Source organism: Miniopterus schreibersii, assembly GCF_964146895.1.
Source record: "Miniopterus schreibersii genome assembly, chromosome: 15".
Classification (NCBI taxonomy): Eukaryota; Metazoa; Chordata; class Mammalia; order Chiroptera; family Miniopteridae; genus Miniopterus; species Miniopterus schreibersii.
Genome location: NC_138115.1, coordinates 8,556,858 through 8,580,816, shown reverse-complemented (window position 1 = coordinate 8,580,816; position 23,959 = coordinate 8,556,858). Strand labels below are relative to the sequence as shown.

At 41.2% G+C, this 23,959-nt stretch overlaps 1 protein-coding gene across 4 annotated transcripts in view; it reads left to right on the top strand.

Moving 5' to 3' along the window:
* The window catches only part of ATXN7 (ataxin 7), a 133,244-nt gene that overhangs the window by 69,938 nt on the left and 39,347 nt on the right, over nucleotides 1–23,959 (top strand). For all 4 annotated transcript variants that reach the window (XM_081160284.1, XM_081160285.1, XM_081160287.1 and 1 more), the window contains one exon: nucleotides 14,666–14,770. In XM_081160284.1, coding sequence (XP_081016410.1) covers nucleotides 14,666–14,770 — 105 coding nt within the window. The remainder of the gene's footprint in view (nucleotides 1–14,665; nucleotides 14,771–23,959) is intronic.

The following is a 23,959-nucleotide window of genomic DNA, read 5'->3' as shown; positions in this document are numbered from 1 at the left end:
AGACTTACTGGTTCAGGATATTTAAGAAATTCCCTGTGCAGTAATTAGCTAACCAAGCAGAGACCTGACTTAACCAAACATGACAAAGAACACAGACTTTACACAGTTACCAAGTAAATAACTAAACAAAAAGGATAGATGGACCTGATTTCCAGAGTTGGCACATTGTATTCTTTATATTGTCGTTTTCAACAAAAATTATAAGGCAGGTAAAGAAACATATGCAAGGGACAAAGCATGATATGGAACCATCTCCAAGCAAATTTTACATACTGTTGAAATGAAATTGGTTTTATTCAAACTACACTGTTTGACGTTAAGATGTTAATTGTAATCCCCAGGACAACTACTAAGAAAATAACTTAGGGGGGAAAAATGTAAAAGACAAAAAGGTAAACTAAAAAGGTATACTAGAATATATCAGTTTACCACAAAATGAGACAGTAGTAGAATAGAGGAGCAAAACAGAAAAAGACAAACAGGAAAAAAGCAACATCAAAGACACAATTCTACCGTATCAGTAATTAACATTAAATGTAGATAGACTAAACACTAATCAGCAAGCAGAAATTAGCAGAATGAATTAAGAAGGATTATGATCCAACAATATGCTGTCAACAAGAGATGTACTTCAGATTCAAAGTCAGAAGTGTGTTAAAAGGTAATGGAAAAGATATCCCATGCAAACAGTCATCAAAAGAAAGCTAAACTAGCTATACAAATATCAGACAAAATAGACTTTTTGGAGGGAAAAATTGTCAGTGATAAAGGAGAACATTTTTTTTTTTTTCCTCACCTGAGGATATTTTTCCCATTGCTTTCCTGGGGGGGCGGGGAGGGGCATTGATGTGAAGAGATAGAGACACATCAATTGGTTGCCTCCTGCATGTGCCCCAGATTGGGGCCAGGGGTTGAGCCTGAAACTGAGGTATGTGCCCTTGGCCAGAATCGAACCCACGACCCTTCAGTTCAAGGGGGGTAGTGGTGGTGTTGACAACGCTCTAACCACTGAACAAAACCAGCGAGGGCAAAGGAGGACATTTTTAAATCATGAATGAGTCTTACCAGGAAGAAGTAACAATTATAAAGATACATACACCTAACCTATCAACAAACAGAACTTTAAAATACACAAGCAAAATACTGACACTGAAAGGAAATGGACAACTCAACAATAGTAGTAGGAGACTTAAATAACGGATACAAAAAACAGAAGGAAGATCAAGAAGAATGTAGAATAATTGAAAATCACAAACCAACTAGGCAGCCAACAACCGCAGAGTAGAACCTTCTTAAGTGAGCATGGAAATATTCTCCAGGATCAAGTGTTAGGCCATAATACAATAACCCTCAATAAATGTAAAAGGACAGAAATTATACAAGTACAAAATACGTTCTTTAACCACAATGGAGTAAAATTAAAAATTAACAACAAGATATTTGGGAAATTCACAAACCTGGAAATTATACAGCATACTCCTAAATAAGCAGTGGATCAAAGAAGAAATCACAGGAGAAATTAGAGAATACTTTGAAATTAATGAAAATGAAATACAACATACCAAAACTTAAACACTAAAGCAGTACTTAAGGGAAAACTTACTTCTGTTAACAGCTATATTAAAAAGTAAGAATGATCTCAAATCAATAACCTTCCACCTTAAACTAGAAAAAGAAGAGTAAATTAAACACAAAGCAAGCAGAAGGAAGAAAATTATAAACATTAGAGTGGAAATAGATGAACTGGAGAATTGAAAAACAATAGAGAAAATTAACGAAACCAAAAGTTAGTACTTTAACAAGATCAGAGTACTTTGATTTTGATAAAATTGACAAAACGTTAGCTGGATTTTACTATATTACTCATATTACTAAAGTTGGGAATTAAATAGGTGACATTACTACCAGCCTTACAGAAATAGAAAGGGTTATAATAGAAATAGTGTGAACAGTTGTATGCCAACACATTGGCTAACCTAGATGAAATGGACAAATTCTTAGAAAGACACTGTTACTCATTTCTAATTTGATTTTGTTGTGGTCAGAGAACATACTTGGTATGATTTCAGTTCTTTTAAATTTCTTGAGGTTTGTTTTCTGGCCCAGGATATGGTCTTTAAAAGGCTAACCATTTAAAAACATAAAGATAGGTCAGTAGGCAGTGCTATTCCATAGTTAATGCTATTCTTAGTTGTGTGAGAGCTGTGGATATTCTGCATGTAAAACACCTAGCAGATGTGCTCTTGCTCTGTTGACTGCCATTTGAACAGAAGAAGGCGTGGTATTCTTAACTGTCGTGAGATTATAACCACAACAAGAATAATGTTAATAAAATTGACACTACTTTTTATGGAGCCCTTATACACACTCTGCTTACTGTGTTTAGACAGAGCTAAGCATTTTACATGAATTATATCATTCAGTCCAACAATCTACTGAAATCAATACCATTGTTTTCACCCTTTTTTAAATGCAGAAACTGGATGTCCACAAGTTAGACGTTAAGTATATTGCTTGAGGTTAGAATACCAGTGAAGTGGTAAACTCTCTAATAGTCCACATTTTACCATAGGCCCCAAGCTCAGCTGAATGGTAGTGATACAGCTAAGGCTCAGTAAGGATTTGGGCAGGCACTTCAAGATTCAGCATTTCAGACTTGGGTTCTGACATGAAAGGTCAGACTTTGCCGACTGTATTTTGAATACACATGAGATAGCCTGTCATGCATACTGCCATGTTGGTCACCTTTGTAGCTCTACCTGCCTTCCATAGGATTTTGATACTTGCCGCCTCTGTTCTTTCCCAGGTGTTGTAGCTCAGTTTCAGCGCAAGCAGTGACAGCAGTAGCACTTGCAGCTTTTCCCTCTGGAAAGTCACTGTGAGGTTGGCCACTTGTAGTTAGTGATTAATAAGTAATAGGACTTTTTTCTTCTACCTAACTTTTTAGTTCACTGGTGTTAGGTTGGTTGCTTTTTTACATGAAGCATCTTCCTTTTCTTTTTTTTAAAAAATATGTCTTTATTGATTTCAGACAGCGGAAAAGAGGGAGAGAGAGAGAGAAACATCAATGATGAGAGAGTCATTGATCAAGCCCCCAACCCTGGCATGTGCCCTGACTGGGAATTGAACCCGATTGCCTGGATCCCAGGTCAACGCTCAACCGCTGAGCCACGCCTGGTTGGGCCCCTTTTCTTTTTTTTAATCCAGGTTTTGTTGACTACTTTAATTCACATAGGGCCCCAAACCACATACATTTTAGCAGGTCGTTGATTGGCCTTTTCTGTCCCTGGCTTGTTTCATCATTTAACATCTTACATTTAAAGGAAAATCAGTTCCCTTTAATTATTGAAGGTAGAAGATAGGAACTTGGTTGAATGTGTGGGGGGTGGAAATAAAATTCTGTATTATCCTTTCCCAGTTGAGATGTTAAAGTTCATTTAACAGCAATTTAAAACTTTTTATATCATTGATATTACTTTTTTTTTTTTTTAATATATCTTTATTGATATCAGAGAGAGGAAGGGAGAGAGAGATAAAAACATCAATGATGAGAGAGTCATTGATCGGCTTCTGCCCGCAACCTGGGCATGTGCCCTGACCGGGAATCGAACCCCAATCGCCCGGATCCTAGGTCGATGCTCAACTGCTGAGCCATGCCCGGCTGGGCTGATATTACTTTTGATTACGCAGAATTAAAAGGTACTCTTTTAAATAAAGCCCAGTTTCATGCAGACCAGCCTTCCAGGTCTACCAGTTTACTTAGAAGTGATTCAGACACCAGTGGGGCTGAGAGTCCTAGTTTCTAAGGAAACCTTTGAGTAACAATGAGAGCAGACAGTCCAGAGGTAGCCTCAGAAGTCTGCTGTTCATAGGATGCGTTGGTTGACTTTGATTAAATAAAGTAGAAGATAGAGATTTCTTGGGAGAAGCAGTAGACTCTGAGCAATGGAGAGGCTTATGTAATGAGGTATGAAGAGCATGTGCTTTGAAGGATTAGCCTACCTTCAAATCTCAGCTCCTACAAAGGCATGGAACATAGAACAGACTGACATATCTCAGGGGGGGAATGAACCAAAGAATTTATATACACATATGCATAGCTCATGGACATATACAATAGTGTGGTAAAGATCTGGGGTGGGGCAGGGGCTGGGAGAAGGGGGGTAAAGGGGGAGGAAATTGGGGGACATCTGTAATATTGGTCAACAAGAAAATAACATTTTAAAAAAAATCTCAGCTCACACGTACTGGCTCTGACTTAAAACAGGAAATCTTGTGTCCCACTTGCTTTATCTATAAAGTGGGGAAAGTGGCCCAAGAGATACTTAGCACTTTACCTGGAACGTAGGACTTACTCAGTAATTGCAAACTTTTATTGCTTTTGTTATATGTATTAACGCTTCTCAGGGTTTTTGTTATGATTTTTGTTCACTGATAATATACTAGTACCTAGAATGGTGCCATAGTAGGCATTTAATACATGAATGAATGATATATATAAAGTACTTGCCATGATACCTGACACACAGTAAGTACTTAATACATAGTGTTATAGGAAGTGGCAGCTGTAGACCAGCAGAGATTAGGAGCAGTGGTCAGTGTAACCCGCTGACAGTAAAAGTAGAAATAATTACAATCACAATAGGAAAGACGGACCTAGCACAGGTTCTGTGCCCAGCATAGTTTTATGTATAGTAATGCACTTCATTCTCATAACTGCCTTTCAGGGTAGCTACTATTATCATTCCCATTTTACAGATGAGGATACTGATGCAGAGGAACTTGTCCAAGGTCAGACTCCTAGTAAGTGATGGCATTGGGATTTGACCTCAGAAAGTTTGATTCAGAGGCCTTTCTCATTCTTTTCTTGGGAACCTTCTATGCCAGGCACTATGCTGTAGTGCATACTGGCCCCTGCCCTCATAGAGCTTATGTCTCAGTGAGGGAGATAGCAAAAACACAAGTAATAAATAACTAATGAGTTAGAGAAAGTATTGCCTGGAGTGAGAGGGCCCTGCTATAAATTGGGTTGCCAGGGAAGGTCTCTAAGCTGAGACCTGGAGCCAGCCTGGTAAAGCATTCTGTACAGAGGGAATAGAATTAGCCATGGCCCAGAGGTGGGAACGTGATTGGCGTGTTGGCATAATTGTCACAATTAAAATTCTGGAGTGGGTAGTGCAGAGATAACTCTCTCTTGAGGATGTAGAGGCCAGACAGGACCTTCTAAGCACTGGTTTTCATTCTGACTACATTGGAGAACCTTTAAGGCGTTTACTCACACCAGGTGACATTTATGATTTAAAAATGTCACTGGTAAGTGGGAGAGGTGGTGGGTAATGGAGTAGGTGGAGGGGAGCACAACCACTGTTCAGATCTAAGACCAGAGGACAGCGATGGGAAAGATGATTAAAAAATGGCTCACCTTTACAAAGTGCTTTCCACTGTTCTAAGCACTTCACATATATTGATTAGTCCTCCCAGTAACCTATGGGGGAGGTACTATTACTTTACCCATTTATAGGGGAGGAAAGAGTGAGGTCAAGACTAATAAGTGGCAGGGATTTGAACACAGCCAGCCTGGCGCCAGGCTGTGCCTTTAACTAGGCTAACTAAGTTCTTCTATCTGAGTCTCCCACCACTCACGTGTCCACATTAGCTGCAGTGAGGAAGGAAGAAACTGCAGACCCATCTTTGGCTTCCTCACTCTGCCTTACCCCCATCCACGGTCCCCTAAGTTCATTGCAGGATCCCCAGCACATGTCTTCAGTCTGGTTTTGCCCATCTTCATCACACAGCCGCTTCTGTCACATTCTGATCTTTGCATGGACCCTTGAGAATCACCCTCCCCCCCTTACCAAAGTGGTTCCACACTCATGCCAGAGTGACCTTTTGTATCATATGGCTTCCTTGCTTAAACTGTTGGCTTCTCCCTGGCTTGCAGGGTTAGAGCTTAAACTCTGAAGCCTGGGCCTGACCCTCTCTCTGCAGGGAGAGCACCCGTGACCCTCCTCTACTCCCCGGCTTTTCATTGCTTACGGGGAGGAGTGTGTGGTCAGCAGGAGAAGACTACTTGAGAGTTAAACTCACATTGTGAAATAGTTGCTGTTTGGTGTACAGCAAGTACTCAAATAAGTTTCCTTCAGTTGCATTTTGTTATAACATTGATAAAATGCCCTCGGAACTTAACTCTTGTTTATATATTAGCCTATGGTAAAGTTGGTTTTATTATAGTTGTTTTGCCACAGTCCCAAGAAACTATCAACAAGTGAGGACTTACAGTGTATATCAATCTCCTGTGAGTTTAACTGCAGCAGACATATTAGTGTGTGTACCTTTTGTGGTTTTGGTTTTTTTGCTAACATGCTCAGCACTGAGTACTCTTCATGGATTAATTCAATTCTCATAGTAACACTTTGAAATATAGATCTTATTAACTGTACTTGATAGATGAGGGGAATGAAGTTCAGAGAGGTTAAGTAATTTAACCACGTGCACATAGGTAATAAGACGAAGGATAGGGACTTGAATCCAAGTAGTCTGACTCCAGAATTGCCCTTAGTTACTGTACTGCTCACACTAGCAAGAGAATTTGCCAATGTGCATATTTGACAATCAGACCCTGAAACGCAACATTTTACCAGAAACTGCCTCCTAGAATGGGATCGTGTATTCAGAGAAATGTTCTCATCTTTGAACTTTTGTCTCTCAGAGTGGCATACCCACTTCGAGTGGAAGACTGACTGTATGTCATTAAATGACATAAAGACACAATTATAACCTTGACTGATGATGGCACCACAGGGACTTAATTGAACACGTCAGTTATTATCCATCAAATAATATTTAACACTGCTGCTTTGTATTGGTCCAGTTAGACGTTGTTAGGTACTGTCACTAGAGCAGAAAATAAGACAGACGTGGAACTTAGTCTAATGGGAGGATATTAAGGCTCACACAGTAGATGGATACTTACAAAGGAGGTATGTTGCCATGTGGACAGGTTAAGTCAGTGCTCTGAGAGCATGTAACAGGGCCCTGCCTAGTCAGGTCTCCAAGGAAGTGACATGGAGGCTGAGACTGAATGAAGTAAAGCATGCCAGGTAAAGATCTGGAGGAACTGAGTTCCAGGCAGAGGGAACAGCAAGCATGAAGGTGCTATGACAGGACAGAGCATGTTGTGCTCCAGGAACAACACGATGGCCAGAAGGGCCAGATGCAGAGAACCAGTGGGGAGAGAGGCAGGTTTGGACTGTCCAGTGCCTTATGGGCCAGGTCAAGAATCTTTGTTTCTTTTTGCCCTGGCCAGTGTGGCTCAGTTGCTTGAGCATCCCATGCACTGAGAGGTCGCCAGCTCCATTCCCAGTCAGGGCACATGCCCAGGTTGTGGGCTCAATCCCCAATAGGGTGTGTGTAGGAAGCAGCCAATTGATGTTTCTCTATCTCCCTCTCCCTTTCTCTCTCTCTAAAAATCAATAAAAACATTTTTTTAAAAAAGTATCTTCGTTTTTATCCTAAGAGCACCTGGAAGCTATGGAAGAGTTCTAGATGCCAGTCATTATTATTTCATAAGCACACAGCAAGAGCTCACTTCTCAGGACCTGTGCTAGGTAAGGCAAGGAGTCTGCTGTCAGACAGCTACAGAGGTGTCCTCTTATACATTACCATTGATAAAGTATAAATTGATGAGTGAAGAACTGTAATGGAGGTGTGAATGTATGAGTAAGAGCATAGCAGAGGCCTTGGAGCTGGTTCTGTTGAATGATGGGAATTCCAGCAAGAAGAGGGAAAAGCTTTATATACTACAGACCTGGTCTGGCTAGTAGGTGGGATTGTGGGAGATGGCCAAGACAGTCTTGAAATTGGAGCAGGTTGGCTCAGACTGGAGAGATGGGTGGAACCAGAGTGCTAGGAGCCTTGCTTGCAGAGTGGTGGGTCAGGGGTCCAAGCTCCATTTTGGAGCCAGCAGAGATTCTCAAGGAGAGGAATGGCATTATTGTTTTGTAGGGCAGTGTCTTTGGCAACAGAGTGGAGGAGGCTGAAGATGGAAGAAACTCCGGCCCTCTGAGATCTGTCCTGGGTATAGAGTGTATGTGGAAGCCACCAGTCCCTGATCTCAGGATACTGGCAGTGGGAGTGTCATGGAGGAGACAGATTCTGGCAGTACTTTGGGGAGATTGTTGGGAATTACCTAGGCTTGTGAGCCCAGCAGATCTGAGTTCAAATCTTGACTCTGCCACTTACTAGCTTGTGGGGAGATCTTGGTGTCTGTGTGCCTTAGTTTCCTGAGCAATACAATGGGGGTGCATGACTCCTGTCTCACAGTCCATGGTGGGAACATTGAGTGAGCTGTTCCTAGGGCCTTCTCTGGCTTTGTATTAATTCTCATAATCTTTCTGCCCTGTGAAGTGCTCAGTGAGTTCGGTACTGTGATCTTCACCATTTGACAAATGAAGTGACTGAAAATTTCAAAGAGGTTACAGAACTTGCCCAAGGTCACATTCTATTCAGAGTAATAGGAAGTGGCCCATACTATTAGCCATTCTGCTTAAAATACCTGTGACAGAGAGTAGCTAATTGGGGAGGGAAAGGGCCAGCCCTTTGGAGGGATGACAGCTGAGCTGGAGACCTGATGTATGAGAATGCACCAGGCATCTTGTGATGAGCAAGGGCAGAGCCTGGCTGCCAAAGGGCTTGCTGGGTCTAAAGAGAGGATGGGGAGGTCCTTGTGCCTGGAGCAGAGTGAGAGCTAAGAAGAGAGGAGCAGGGAATAAGGGAACAGAGAGGTAGAGGGAGGTGGACAAACATCTGGCAGAGCCTTCGAGGGAAGGGCTGGAATTTTATTCCAAGAGGAGTGGGAAGCTATTGGAGAGATTTTAATGCTAGTGACATGATTTGTTGGAAGGCTTCAAAGAATCACTCTAGCAGCTCTAGGAAAGGATTGTAGAGCTTACCAGACCTGCCAGTAGCCTGGATGTGAGGAGGGAAAGAGGAGTTGTACATGTCATCTGGGTTTTTAGGTTAAACAGTTGAGGAGACAAATAGTGTCATTTACCCAAAGAGGGAAGGGTTTTGGAGGGTGGGAAACAGGGCAGGGTGGGAAGCAAAGTTCTCTTGGACATGCTTGCTCCATTTGAGGTGTATAGAAGACATCCAGATGGCAGTGTTTGGTAGGCAGTTGGATATGTGAGTCTAACAGGACTTGGGAGCCGTCTGGGATAGAGAGAGAAATGTGGGAGTCACTGACGTGTAGACGTTTGGGAGCATGAGAGAAGGGAGACAAGCCAGGGTACTGCAGAGATGAGATGCTTTACTCCAACACTCAAGTTTTGTTGATGGGCCCAGTCTTCAACACAGGGGTAGCAGCACCAAAGTAACTGAATACATTTACTCCTGTGCAGGGTCTAATTTCAGGAAAAGGGCCTTCATTCCACATGTGATTGGGGAGGCTCTGCACACAGGTACTCACATGTCCATGTTCTCAAACCCAGTTCTTCCCGCTGTGCTGGCCTGGGGTCTACAGAGTACATAATGACCTCCATGTGGGTGCTGAGCCATTCGCTAACCAGAAGGTCGGGGTGACCTGAATCCTGAGAAAGACTTAGGGCTTACACACAATAAAGTCTGTTTTTTCAAATTAGTTCAGAATCCATATGGTCAAGTACAGTGTTTAAACTTTTCATTATTTTGAAGTGTGTAATGGTTTAAGTTGCATATTTAAAGTCTGTTTTGTAAGCTTTACTAAGTTAGTAGGAAATCGTTTTTATCAACTCTACTTTGTTTTCAGTAGTAAATCAAGCGTTTCCCTCCTTACTTTTGAGCAAGGTTCATATCTTAATTTGTAGATGGGCTGATGGTGAATTTATGTTTTAAAAATATTCAGAAACAGCACTGCCAGGTAGCTGGGGTGGTTGGAGCGTCATCCCAATATTTTGGGGTTACAGGTTTGATCCCTAGTCAGGGCATATACAGGAATCAGCCAGTGGGTATATAGATAGGTGGAACAGCAGATTGATGTCTCTCTCCCTCCCTCCCTCTCTAAAATCAGTAAATAAAATAAAAAGTAAAAAAACTTGCCCTGGCCAGTTTGCCTCAGTGGTTGGAGCGTTGGCCTGCAAACTGAAGGGTCCCAGGTTTGACTCTGGCCAAGAGCACAGACCTCAGTTGCAGGCTCGATCCCCAGCCCGTCGGTGCATGTGAGAGAGGCAGCCAGTCAATGTGTCTCTTTCACATTGGTGTCTCTCTCTCTCCCTCTCTCTCTCTTTTTCTTCCATTCTGTCTGAAAAAGCATTGGAAAAAATATTCTTAGGTGAGGATTAAACAAAAAACAAACAAAACTTAAAGGCCCTGGCCAGGTAGCTCAGTTGGTTAGAGCATCATCCTGATACATGAGGGTTACAGGTTCGATCACCGGTCAGGGCACATACAAGAAGCAACCAATGAATGCATAACTAAGTGAAACAACAAATTGATGTTTCTTTCTCTCTCTCTCTCCCTCCCTTTCTCTCTCCCTCCTTTCCTCCCTTCCTTTCTCTCTAAAAATCAATCAATAAATTTATAAAACATTTTTTTAATTAAAATATTCAGAAACATACATACGGTCTCTCACAAAAATTATTTTATTTTCTCTGTTGTCACAACATTCCACACTGTTTCTGTTGCTAAGGCCTCTGGAATGTCCCAGTGCAGAAAAAAGATATAGAACTCTTTTTTTCTGAAGACAACATTTTATTTAAATTATTTTGTGTCTTCTAGCTTACTTCCAAATATGGATATCTGAAAGTAAAGAATTTAGAAAGCTAAAATTAAAGTTGCTTTAGATTTTCATAACTGGAGCTTGGTTACATAGGGTAGCATGGACTAGATAGTACACCGTGCTTCTTCCCACAGGGATTCTTTGTGTGCGTGTGTGCACACTTGCAGGCTTTTTAGGGAGATGTGGTGTGCTAGTCAGAGATGAAGAACTGAGCTCACAGGTAGTGCAAACCCAAGTTTGCATCCTGCTGTACTTTCTTGCTGGGTGGTATTAGACAAGTTCGCATGTCCATCAGTAAAATGAGGATTCTGTTCTAGGATAAAACATATAAAAGCACCTTGCAAAGCAGTCTCTCAGCAAATGCCCCTGTTTTACTGTTATCGGAAAGGGGGCTTGGCCCTGAGCAGGGGTACGTCTGGCTGTTAGTGTGTGGGTTCTTGACCTCGTGCAGAAAATATTTCACAGCCCGAGTCCAGGTGATTTTTAGAGGACGTTTGTTAAAGCTGGGAACAGTGAAATAAGGAAGGGCCTAGGATAACAGGAGAGGGACTAGGTGGAAAAATGAGCCTAGGCTGGGCTGCTTTGGCTTACATAAAAGTCAGGGAAAAGGGGGCCTAGGGGACAGGTTCAGGAGGTTTGCCCAGGACGAACTGCTGCTGCCCATTGCTGCCCTGGTTGCAAACCTCTTGGGGTACCTAGAGTTTAGGAGACCCATGCCTGGTAGGGGAGAAAAGGGGTAGGGGGTAAGAAAGAGGTGTGCCTGCTTCTGGGAGGAAGAGCATGAGCTAGGACCTTCCTTTTGAGGGGTTTTAAAGGCTAGGTGTTAAGGGGAGATCTTAGGGGCGGATCTTAATAGGATATTTATCAGCTTTATGCTGTAGTACCAAAATGAGATTTATTCCCTTAACTTCATCTGTCCTTGGGTGTGATTGGCAAATGGCACTAATTGAATTTGTTATCTCTCCAAGTGAGGTGATTTAAGCTATTTACTGTCTGGTTGGGGAGGGGAAGTGCAACCATTTGCTCTTAAGTATCTTTGGTTTAGGGAAGATAGGATTTATTAGGTGGTTGCAAACTGCTGGGCACCTAGATTTTCACCTAGATGGCTGCAAACTGCTGTTTATGTCTCAGTTTTCCTCTTCCGCTTGTCCTGGCTTTCTAGCCTGTCTTATTACCATTATTACCAGTAATAATAACCATTATTACTGTCATCATCAATTACAAATGATCTTAAGTTATTGGGGAACTTGAACTTCTTACAGAAGTATAGATTCCTGGTTCCTTACAGAATGACCCCTACCCTCTTAATTTTATTAGTGTTTCTGAGTCTAACAAAAGGATCAATGGAATCAGAGCAAAAAAGAACAATTTTCTACAGTCATCATTGCAGCCAATTGAATTTCTATGACTTGAAAGGATTGGTATAGTTTTTTATTTTTAAAAATTGCCTTATTTATAAAGGGAGGGTGGGGGGAGAGGGGCTCGTCCCCAGAAGTATCTGGTATTTCGCAGAGTGACATATTTTAAGCAGCATTGTTTAACATTGAGTGCTGTGGGGAGCCACGCAAACCAGCTCATCACAGAGGCATAAATCTCAATTGAGACCACACGTTTAATGCTGTTTTAACTACTATTTAACTAATAGAACTGAGTTAATATGAAACTGGTGATTTGATACTTATAGGCATTTCATACTTTTTGGCTATAAATTATGAATGTTGTACCATTTCTGTAATTCAGATTTTCCTTCTTATTTGTCTTGTATTGGAGGCATTTAGCACAGAGGTATATGGAATTTAAGGTAAACTACTTTGAATTTTTTTTTTGTTAAATGAAATGTCATGTCAAGAAACTATAGCCATGGAAAACATGTTGATCATTGCATTGGTATAACCTTTCCTCTTCCCCCACATGTTCTAGTTTTAATTCAGTGTGGGCATGCTTTCAAGGAAAATAGCACATTGTTTGGCTCTTATTTTTCATTAAATTAAGCTTAGTCACAGAAGTCAGCAGTCTACTAGGCTTATGTTATCTAATCAGTTTATGCATCAAAGGTGTTCAGCCCTGACATTCCAAATTATTGGAGTTGGAATCTGGAAGGAATTTCTAAAAATTATATTACTGTACTCTTTAAGGGACCAAAAGTATGCCATTGCAATGAATCAGAACGGAATCTCAGCTCTGGACTTAAAGTGCTTCACCTCTCTGTGAATCGGTTTCCTCCCCTTTAGAGTGAGCTCATAACGCATGGTATCTACCTAGGCAGTTACGAGGGTAGAACAAGATGGTAACACGTATAAACAGCTCAGTGCTGCTGCTGCATCGCAGAATCTTGCTGGCCCCTGGTACTTTTCAGCTTCATAGCTAGCAATCTGTGCAGTTCAGGGTGATAGAAGATGTTGAAGAAAATCTGAGCTATAGCCTTGTGTAGATGCTAGATTAGAGATTATTATCACTTCCCATATCCTCAGGACGTTGTCTTTTTTCTTTAGCACCACCAAGATCACCCAAGCTGGAGAAAGTGTGAAATGAAATCTTACGAGAAAGAAAGCAGATGCTGATCAGCTTTTTAGATCTTTTCTCCCCTTTAAATTTGGTCTACTAAAATATTTGCCTAATTGAAATGTACTAATTACCCATTCACTGCAGATATTATAAAGAGTACTGATAGTGTGAAATACTTGTTTAAAATCAATTTTGAAATATTTAAAAGATTTAGATTCTGGATCTGAAACTGTTAGCCCTGTTTCCTAGGTTGTTGTTAATTAATTGTTCATGGTTAGTTCACCATACAGGGGTTGGCAAAAGTGGGCTTACAGTTGTGAGTACATGAAATGCAGTTTATTCTTGTATTATTATTCATTAATTATTGTATTATTTCCCATACAGAAAACTATAAACCTACTTTTGCTCACCCCTGTATATTACCAGTATTTACTTTCATTTTTCATGTATATGAAAATAATTGAGTTCTACATTTGTCTTAATTAAATTTAAACTTCTTACTATAAAAAAATCCAACTTGTATCTTATCCTGTCCTAGGTTAATGTATGAAATGCTGTGTTTGTACTGAAGTTCTGTCTGTCTAGTGGCATCAGTATGTAAGCAAAGGACTAGAGGTGGTTGTGACCTGAAAAAAGTGTACAAAAATAATTTTTTTGGCCCAATCGGTCTGGTTGAGTGGTTGAGCATTGACCCAAGAGGTCCAAGAGGTCCTCGGTTGGATTCCGGGTCAGGGCACATGCCTGAGTTGCAGGCTTAATCCCCAGTATAGGGGGCGTGCAAGAGGCAGCCGATCAATGTCTGTCTCTCTTATTGATTCTTCTGTCTCTATCCCTCTCCCTCTCTCTAAAATAAAAAACAAAAAAACCCCAAACATTTTAAAATAATAATTTTTTTATATTGCATGCTGATGAAACCAGCTCTTTTACTCTTCAGTGAAACCTCTGCTTTCTTTTTCAACTGTTCTATAGAACTCAGAGATCAGATGGCTGGAATAGAATGCATAGGTAAACAAATAAAACCACTAGATGGTACAGCTTTGTGAATCATTAAGCATTTTATATGGTTACAAATTCTTCCCCTTAACCCTTGGTAGAGAGAGTTCACCTAAAGTTGCTTTATTGTACAAATGTATTCATTGCTTGCATTTCAATAGATTTGTCTGTTTTACATCATACTGATGATTTTGGATGCATTTTATTTTAACCCTTTGTAACAGTGTTTCTGTAAGCCTGATTTGATTTCTCAATTAGTCCTGGGGTGTCGCATCAGTTTCTTTTAAATTGGAGTAACAGTTGTCCCGGTGCACTTTATCTTTAGGCAACTCCTTTAGAAAGTATTGCCACCCCAAATGGTTTCATATTAATCAGAATCAGATGAGTGAGTGATGTTCTCTTTCTCTGTTGCAGACATGCCAATATTTGGTCTCTGTCCAGCCCATGATGATTTCTACTTGGTGGTGTGTAACGATTGTAATCAGGTTGTCAAACCACAGGCATTTCAATCACATTATGGTAAGTGTTTAATCATTTAAAAGTCATTATTAGAGGGTAAAAGGTAAAGCAGGATTAAACTGAAGGCCAGCGACAGCCCAGGTAGGATATAATCTCTCCCCCTGTTAGGAAGTAGGCTTTCTAATTGTCAGATGTTGAGTATTTTCTGAATTTTATTGAAAGTGATGTACATTTTCTGATTTTTATTGAAATTAGGGAGATTTTTTATAAAATCTCTTTTGAAATATTGCATCAGTATAGTAAAAGGTTTGCTTCCTTCTAGATCCCAAAGTTGGGAATTCAATGGATGGTAAAATTATAAATACACAGCCAATATGGAGACGTGGCTTTTTCTTTCTTTCTTTCTTTTTTTAAGGAAATGTGATTTTGAAACTTCCATGTTCAGTAGTTCTAAGTCTACTTTGATGTCATGTTCTAATCTGTGAATTAAGTTGAAGCTGTGACATGTTCCCTCTCAAAATTGCACATGTACTTAGAATGACACATTGTGACTTCAGGTTTCATGAACCCCTGAACCAGCCCTGGGCTTCAATCTCCAAGGCTGTTATCTGGGTGTTTAGTCACAAAAGGATCCAAATAATGTTCTTTTGCATTGCTATAATGCCACCTAAAGTGTTTAAAATAAAATTCCCATCCTAAAGCTTAGTGTTATACTCAGTTTGGTTCACTCAGTATTTGAATATTCACTTTGTAGTATGATTCCTATCTCTGTGGAGTTTAAAATCTAGCTGGAGAAATAGGCAAAACTAACTAGAAACATTTTTAAAATAACTGCAGGTTGTTCCTCATTTTCCTCACTCCTACAAATGCAAGTTCAAGACAGAGAACACCATTGGGGTCCTTCTGTAGATAGTGTTTAAGCAAAGCCTCCGAGGAGGTGACCCTGGTTACCTAATCCCTAAGTGATGAGAAGGGAGCCACCCATGTGGCCACCTGGCATAAGAGCATTCAATACAGAGGAAGAGCCAGTGCACAGACCTGAAGAAGGCCAATGTGGCTGGAGGGTAGTTAGTGGAAGGAAGCAGAGAGTAGAGAAGTCTGGCCTCGTAGTCAGGGACCCTGATCATGCACAGCCTTCTAGACCAGGGTAAGAAGCAGCTTGTGGGCCACTGGAGGGTTTGTGTAAGGGAGTAACACAGGCCCACCTCAAACGTGTGAGAGGAAGAGTGGAAACAGGAAGAAGAGTCACAGGCGAGATGATAAACTAAGGCTTTGGTGGGGCAGTCGAGCTGGGGAGACAGCATAGCTTTGAGATACATTTTAAAGCTAGAACCTACAGAGCTTGCTGTCAGGACAGCAATTGTTCTAAGAGTCATACCATCATAGTCAACATCCCACCATTTTCCCCCCAAGGAATAAGTCTTTTATGTAATCCTGAGAAGATTCTTTGAGTTTCTGCTTCTGGACGAGGCCCTAGGGTGGGCCTGGAGATGTGAGAACGGGGATGAGCCCTGCCTTCCTGCTCAGGGCTCTCAGAGGCTAGTGTTGGAAAGGCAGTTAGGCAGTCGCCAAGTATTGTGGAGTTAGGATTTTGAAGCCGGACTAGACAGGATTTAAATTTCAGCTCGCAAGAACCATAGGTTAGTTCTTTGCTTTGAGCAAGTTTTTCAACCTTGGCTTCCTTTGTTATAATGTGGGAATGGTAATAGCAACCTCATAGGTTCCCTGTGAGGATTAAATGAAAGAACATGGGTAAAACCCATACAATGCCTGACACATAATAGGTGTGAGAGAGAGATGAAGGTACAGCTGTATGTGGATACAGGAAGGCATGTGTCTGAAGTCATAAAACAGTGCACGGTCTTAAGAATCAGGAAGAGCACAGATTGCTTCTTGTGTAAATCAAAGAAGGCTTCTTAGAGAAAAGAACCTTCATAGTAGGCTGTTCTGAAGAGCAGAATGGATTCTTTTTCCCATGTGCAATTTCCCCCCCTCAGTTGTTAGACATATACTACCTGTTCATTGTAGAAAATACTTTTTAAAAATCACCTATAATCCCCTCAAATGGGAAATATTACGATGGGGATAGACAGTGCTGCCACATATTGCTACATGGTTTGTGCACTAAACAGCCATATTTGGTGGCCTCTGGGGTGACATGAGCAAGTGCAGAAGCAGGAAATTCGGGCTGTCTAGAATGTAGTGCATGGAGTTTCCATTGGCCAGAGCTGATACATCCACATGTGCAAGATCTGTGTGCAGAGGCTGCCTGGGACTAGCTCAAGAGCCTCAGTGCCCAGCAAACATCTCTGCCCTTGATGTGCCAGTGGCGACTTGTTACAGGGTTTTTAGCACCAGAGTGATATGACTTAGTGGTCCTTTGGGATTGGTGAGCAGGGTGGATTGGGAGTGAGTGGTAAAGTAGGGAGTGTGAAAACTGCAGTTTAAGTCAAGGCCTGCTTAAAGGTGTATGTAACCTCTTTCAGAAACACTTCACACAGTTGTTAGAGCACATTTTATGGAAATGATTTTCTTTATCTTCCTCTGTGTCTCTTAGAACGTCAGTGTATAGCAGGGGTAGAAGAGAGTGTCTTAAATTCATATTTCTACCCTTTTCCTCTACCAGTACCTTGTATACACAAAGGAATTGTGTTAACTTCAAATGTGCAAATGAGAAGGTGTGAATTCGAGATTCACACACTCAAATGCCTTTTGTGGCTACTCAGGAGATGTTACTGATAAAGTTGTAGGAGAGAGAAGTCAGAAAGATGATGACCAGGTGGGGGATTCAGCTGGGATGGGTGGAAGGCGTTCCATCTTCAAGGCAGTGGCCAAGGAGAAGGCTCATGGAATAAAGAGGAGGTTTGGAGATGGGTGGGTGTGAGGGATTAGGGACAACAACTGCGTGAGTGGAGGCAGGCACCCTTGGCAGCCCTGGAGTGGCTTGGGAGTGACACCTTTTCACCTGGAGGGAAGGAGAGGTGGGCATGCTCCCAGAACCAGGAACCATTCCCACGGCTGCAAGTGTCCCTTCTGTCTTTGGGGACAGCAAAAATTAGTTTGGGAACCCATTCTTTTTTTGTTGTAATTTCATTCTCATTCATTTACTTTCCAAAGTTAACACCAAAAAATGTTTCTCAAATTCAGAATCTTTTCCAGTGGCCAAGGCAGTCCATTTTTACTGTGTTAGAAAGAACCCATACCTGCCAGGGGAGGGATTCTCCTTTCTTATCTTTTGATGAAAATGTGTGGGCAGGCTTCTGTGTATTCCTGTATTGCTGACATTTATCTGTGACTTTTATGAACAAATGAGCAGTTGCTACAGAATCCAACAGGCAGTTCCTTTAAAACCACTGCTGCCGGCACAGGGAGGGAAGCTACCGTGGCCGGGAAGCTTGTAAACCAATTGATGTGGGCGGTAATGTTCTGAGTTGGTGAGCAGCTTATTATCCAGAATAGTAAGAGGCTGCATACTTTTTTGCTAGCCCAGCCGCCTTTTTGGTAGTTAACAGTTAACCAAGATTTCCACGTGAGCAGTGCTGGTGAGAGGTAGTGTCACGTTGGCATTTCCAGTTTCATAGTCCGCTTGCATTCATAGTATAGATCACTTGCTTTCTTGGAAACTGCATAGTTATAACATGCTTTCCTGATGTTGTTTTAATGTTTTGAAATAGTCCAGCATGCCTCATATTTCTCTTTTATTACTCAGTATTTTTAAGAGCAAGATGTTACTTACTGCTAATTGCAGCTTTTAAAATATAATCTGAATCAATGGATTCCAAACCTGCTGTGCTTCTGAACCAAAGGGGAGCTTTCTAAGTGCGCCGATTCCTGAGGCCCTTCCTAAATTACCCCCTGAGGCCCTTCCTAAATTACCCGCTGGATAGGGATCTCCAAGGATAGGACTCAGGAATCTGCCCCCAGGCTGATTGTGACCCTTAGGCTGGCCAAGCACACTTCTCTCACAGTAGCTCCTCTGCTGCATTGTGTCCTGGTGCCTGGCCTAGTGACTGACGCAGGTCCACACTCAGATTTGTTGAGTCTAGCACAGAAGGCACAAAAGGAGGCCCTGTTTTTTTAAACTGATGTTTAACTGTTTGTATTATGTGCTGAAAATGTCACATTAATTGTCTCTAAAACTTTTAGTATGGAGGAGGGCTGAGATGGTGAAATTCCTAGGGCCAGAAGCACCTTTCTTTTGAAGTTGTTTACTAAGTTGGGAATCTCAGCTAATCAGTTACTGATAAATGTGCTGGTCCTAAACTGGCTACTGAAGAGCATAAAATGTGTAGTCCTATTTGCATACATTTACTGTGGACCTGAATAGGTAGGAATAGGTGATGACTTGTGTGCACCGCTGGGTTGAAAGAGCTTCCAGGTGATTCTGATAAGCTCCAGTTGCTCTGTGCTCTGCTGCTTCTCTTTGAGTTTGCTTATGAAGAATACCTTAATCTCTCTCAGACTGTCTTATGCAGACATGCGGTGATCTTTACTTAGGTGAAATAAGTGAGTGGTGTTAATTCAGCTCAGACAGGTGCCATATTCAGAATCTCTGTAATTAATTGAAACCCAGCTTGAATGTCAGCCATTGAAGTGCTTTGCCTCATATTAGTCAGGCCAACCCACTGGTTCACCTTTTGGCTCAGCCCTGAGTCCCAGGGCAAGGCCTCCATAGTCATATGTACCTCTGCCACCTTTTCCCAATTTTAATCAATTGAGTTCTATCTTTATGATTTGCTTACTTAATTTCACTTAATATTTTTCTTTAAATCAAATCACTTCTATTTAAAGAAATCTTTTATGAAGAAAAGCTTACTAGAATAAATAGGAAAATTAATGTTGCTTGCCCTAGATAGTAAGTGTAAAAATAAATACAATGAAAAGATGATTAAATTCTTTGATGTTCTTGCCAGTGCCAGCTCTGCGCCCTAGGCCTGCTCTCTTTGTTGAAATCCACATGCTAGTGTGATGTTATCAGAAGAATTGAAGAGGTTTGGAAAAGGAGTAAGTTTTCACTTGCAATTGAATGTTATTAATGTTGGGGAGTGATAGCTACTTCGTGTTTTAGGAAATACCAGCTCAAGCTATTGGATTTGGTTTCCTCTTACATTTAGGAAGCTATCCACTGAGGGCCAATCCTAGCCCTAGTAAATGCCATACCTAGGAAGCAGAATCCTCCAATCTCATGTTGATCTGCAAAAGAAATACAGATAAACACCCCTTGCCATTTATCAATTGATTTTATGTATTGTGCCCCTACAAGTTGGCTGGCAGTGGCATTGGAATCTGGCTTCAGTGTAACACATCTGCCCCTCTCTCAGACTTCTGTTCACAGAGGGGGATGTCATAAATGCGGCTTTTCCATAACGTGAAAATAGCTTTGGCAGAAACACTGCTGCGATCTTATAGCTTCTCCACTTGCATAAATTCTGTTTTTCCAAAATGTCCTTTTTATCAGAGGATGAGTAAATAGAAATTACTCATACTTTTTAAAGCTAATTAATTGGTTTCAAAGAACAGTATTATAAGAGCAAAATGAGTCTTGCTTTGTGAGATTCAGTGGGCTGGTTCTGGCAAAATGCTGATTCCGACTGTTGACACGTCACATAGTTGAGCAGTGACTGCCATCCTGAAATTAAGCTAACCTATATCACGAAGCAGAGATTTTGCTGTTTAATAAATAACACCCTCCCTTTTTTGCCATCTTATTGATTACATGGAGTAACAGCTTCAGGTATTTTATTTTTTTTAAATATATCTTTATTGATTTCAGAGAGAGGAAGGGAGAGGGAGGGGGAGAGAGAGATAGAAACATCAATGATGAGAAAGTCATTGATCAAGCCCACAACCTGGACATGTGCCCTGACCGGGAATCGAACCTCGATCTCCTGGATCCTAGGTCGATGCTCAACCGCTGAGCCACGTCCGGCCAGGCCAGCTTCAGGTATTTAAAATGAGTTATTTTATTTGGCTATTCAGTAACGTTGTTTTGGGATAGAGGAAAATGTTTCTTTTTTTTCCTCCAGTGTGCTAGCTAAATTTGGCTACTATATTTTTTTAAGAAAATTTTTAAATATTTTGTTTACTTATTCACTTTAGGGAGAGAGAGAGGGGAAGGGAGAGAGAGACATCGATTTGTTCCACTGATTTATGCATTCATTAGTTGATTCTTGCATGTGCCCTGACCAAGGATCAAACCCACAACCTTCGTGTATTGGGACAATGCTCTAACCAACTGAGCTACCTGGCGGGGCCACTAAATTTTTATAATCTAGGTATTTTCTACTTTGAAACATCAGTGATAGTTAATTTTTTAGGACTAGTATTCATTTAAAAGTTCACAGACTGATAATTTTTAATAGCTCTTGATGATTTACAAAGTATTTTGCATGTATTATCTCATTTCCTGTTCTTAGAGACACACTTAATGGATAGTTTTATCCCAGTTTACAGATCAAACTCCTAAATTAAATTTCATTCACACAGATGAAATGTACCAGGCCAGCCCTGGCCCAGTTGCTAAGTGGTTAGAACATTGTCCAGATATTCCAAGGTTGTGGGTTTGATCCCCAGTCAGGGCCTATGCAAGGAGCAACCAGTGACTAAGTAGAGCAACAAACCAATGTGTGTGCGTCTCTCTCCCCTCCTTCTGTCTTTCTTCCTTTGCCTCCCTCTCTAGAATCAATAAATTAAAAAAATTGTTTTTAATGTACCAGGGCAGGTTTTCTGACTTACTCATATCTGTTTCTCTTGCTTATAATACGGATGTATGGAATGAAAAGAAAATCTAGAGAAGATGTCATGAATTCCACCTGTCACAAAACTATCATTAGTGACATGTTCTGGCTCTGGTAGAATTTTAATTTTGCTTACAGTAGCTGGGTCAGCATTGTAAACCTGTTACCTCAGAAGATTTAGTAATGCGAAGACGTAGTGATGTGAGGTAGATATTTCATTTAGCACAGTCTTTGGATTTCATTTCAGACTGTTCTCCCACTTCATTTAACCCCAAGTCATAGTAACCAGCCAAACTCCTCCTCTTTTTGTTACAGCCTCATTACATTTTGCAGCTTCTTTAGAGAATTAGTTGGCATATTTATTTCTGCAGTCAGTATAAAGACTGAAACTTGTTGCAGAGCCAAAAAGGTACTTGGCTCTTTTGCTTTGGAGACACCTGCCAGGCCTTTCTCCAGCAGTTGGGGGCTGAGCCAGGGAAAGGAGCCAACAAGAGCAGCACATCTCAAAATGTGAACCATGTCAAAATGGACATCGGTTTAACTCTCAAAGGAAATTCTCACTTGACCGTTTGACCTAAGCCTCTTGTCACTGAATATCATGATGTAAAATGAATGCAGTGAATTCAGTTTTTCTTTGCCATAAGCCAAATAGTGTTAATATAATTTTATCTTTTTTTGTATAATAAGCAGGCACCTTTTAATGGTGTTATTTATGCCATTTATAGGAACAACATTTTCATTTGTAGTTATAAAATGTATTGATTTTTCCTCATACTGAAATCTGTACCTTTATTAATGTCTGTGTCTTTGAGGTTTCTTTAAAAAAAACAATCTGGCAATGATATATCCATATATTTAACAAATATTTATTGAGTACCTGCTGTCTGCTCTAGGCATTGCTCTCTACTGAACTAGGAAAGCAGTGTCTTTGATTTCATGCAGCTTTTATTCTGTTTAGGGAGAGTGGAGTGAGAAAGACAAAATCAAGTAAAATAAGATTATTTCAGGTAGTGATAAAGGCTAGGAATAATGTAAGAAAGAATGGCCGGGGGTGTGGCTCAGTGGTTGAGCGCCAACCCCTCAACCAAGAGGTCACCGGTTTGATTCCTGGTCAGGGCACATTCCCGGGTTGTGGGCTCAATCCCCAGTAGGGGGCGTGCAGGAGGCAGCCAATCTATGATGTTTCCCTCTCATGGATGTTTCTGTTTCTCTATCCCTCTCCCTTCCTCTCTAAAAACCAATAGAAACATAAATTTTTTAAAAAAGAGAGAAAGGCCGGGCAAGACTCTTTAGATAAGGCTAGTCAAAGAAAGCTGCTCTGAGAAGTTGGTATTTAAGCCCAGTGATGAAAAAGAGCCAGTCTGGAGGACCAGTGTTCCACAGATCCTGAGGTGGAAATGGATTTGGCAGAAAGGCCAGTTGAGGAGGTGGAAAACCCATATGCAAGGAGGAGAGGGGTCCAGGTTAAGGTTGGAGAAAGGGGCAGGGGCCAGAGGATTTGGCGCCCTGTGAGCCACAGAAGGAATCGGGATTGGACCGTACAGCCAAGGCGAAGTCACCGGAGGGCTTTGAGCAAGGGTGTATTTTGATCTGACTCTGTTGCTCTGTGGAACACAGGTGGCAGGTTTGGAAGCAGGGAGAACAGTTAGCGGGCTGTGTTGCACTAGTCCAGGTGAGAGCTGGATTGTTGCAGCAGAGACTGAGAGGTGCGGATAGAACAGGAATCTGCAGGGAAATAGAAAGCCAGCAGGGCCTGCTGCTGGACTGGGGTGAGTGAGCGACATGGGAAAAGAAAGGAGGAGGAATGACTCAACGGGGTTTTGGGCTCAAGCAACTAGATGAACTTACTTAGCTTGTGGATCATGGGGTTCTTTCCATTTGTATATGGGCTTTTCTTTTTAGTAAGGTGTATTGAAGCCTTAATGTATTATATTTAGCCTGCAGACATTTTCTAAAGATTGTAGGGAGAGAAAATAATTATTGCAGAGATGCCAGTCTTTGGGGTCATTTACTCTTTTCAGATGTGTGTTTGTTTTTTTGTTTTGCTTTGTGCTGGAACAGTAATTTAGTCATATAAGCTAGAAAACCAAAGCGGATATGTGCACTTTTCAGGGACTTCTCATGCTCTCATCTGGGTAACAAAAACTTTATGATTAAAAAAACAAAAACACATGTATTTTTATTATTAACAATAGTAATATACATTGTAAAAAACCCACAAATTAACCTTCCTGGCTGGGTGGTTCAGTTGTCTGGAGCATTGTCCTGTACACCAAAAAGTTGTGGGTTTGATTCCTGGTCAGGGCACATACCTAGGTTGTGGGTTCGATCCCAGGTTGCGTCTGTACAGGAGGGAACCAAACGATGTTTCTTATATCAGTCTCTCTCTCTCTCTCTCTCTCTCTCTCTCTCTCTCTTTCCCTTTCTCTCTTTCTTTCTCTCTTTCTCTCTCTCTCTCTCTCTCTCTCTCTCTCTCTCTCTCTCTCTCTCTCCCTTTCTCTCTTTCTCTCTC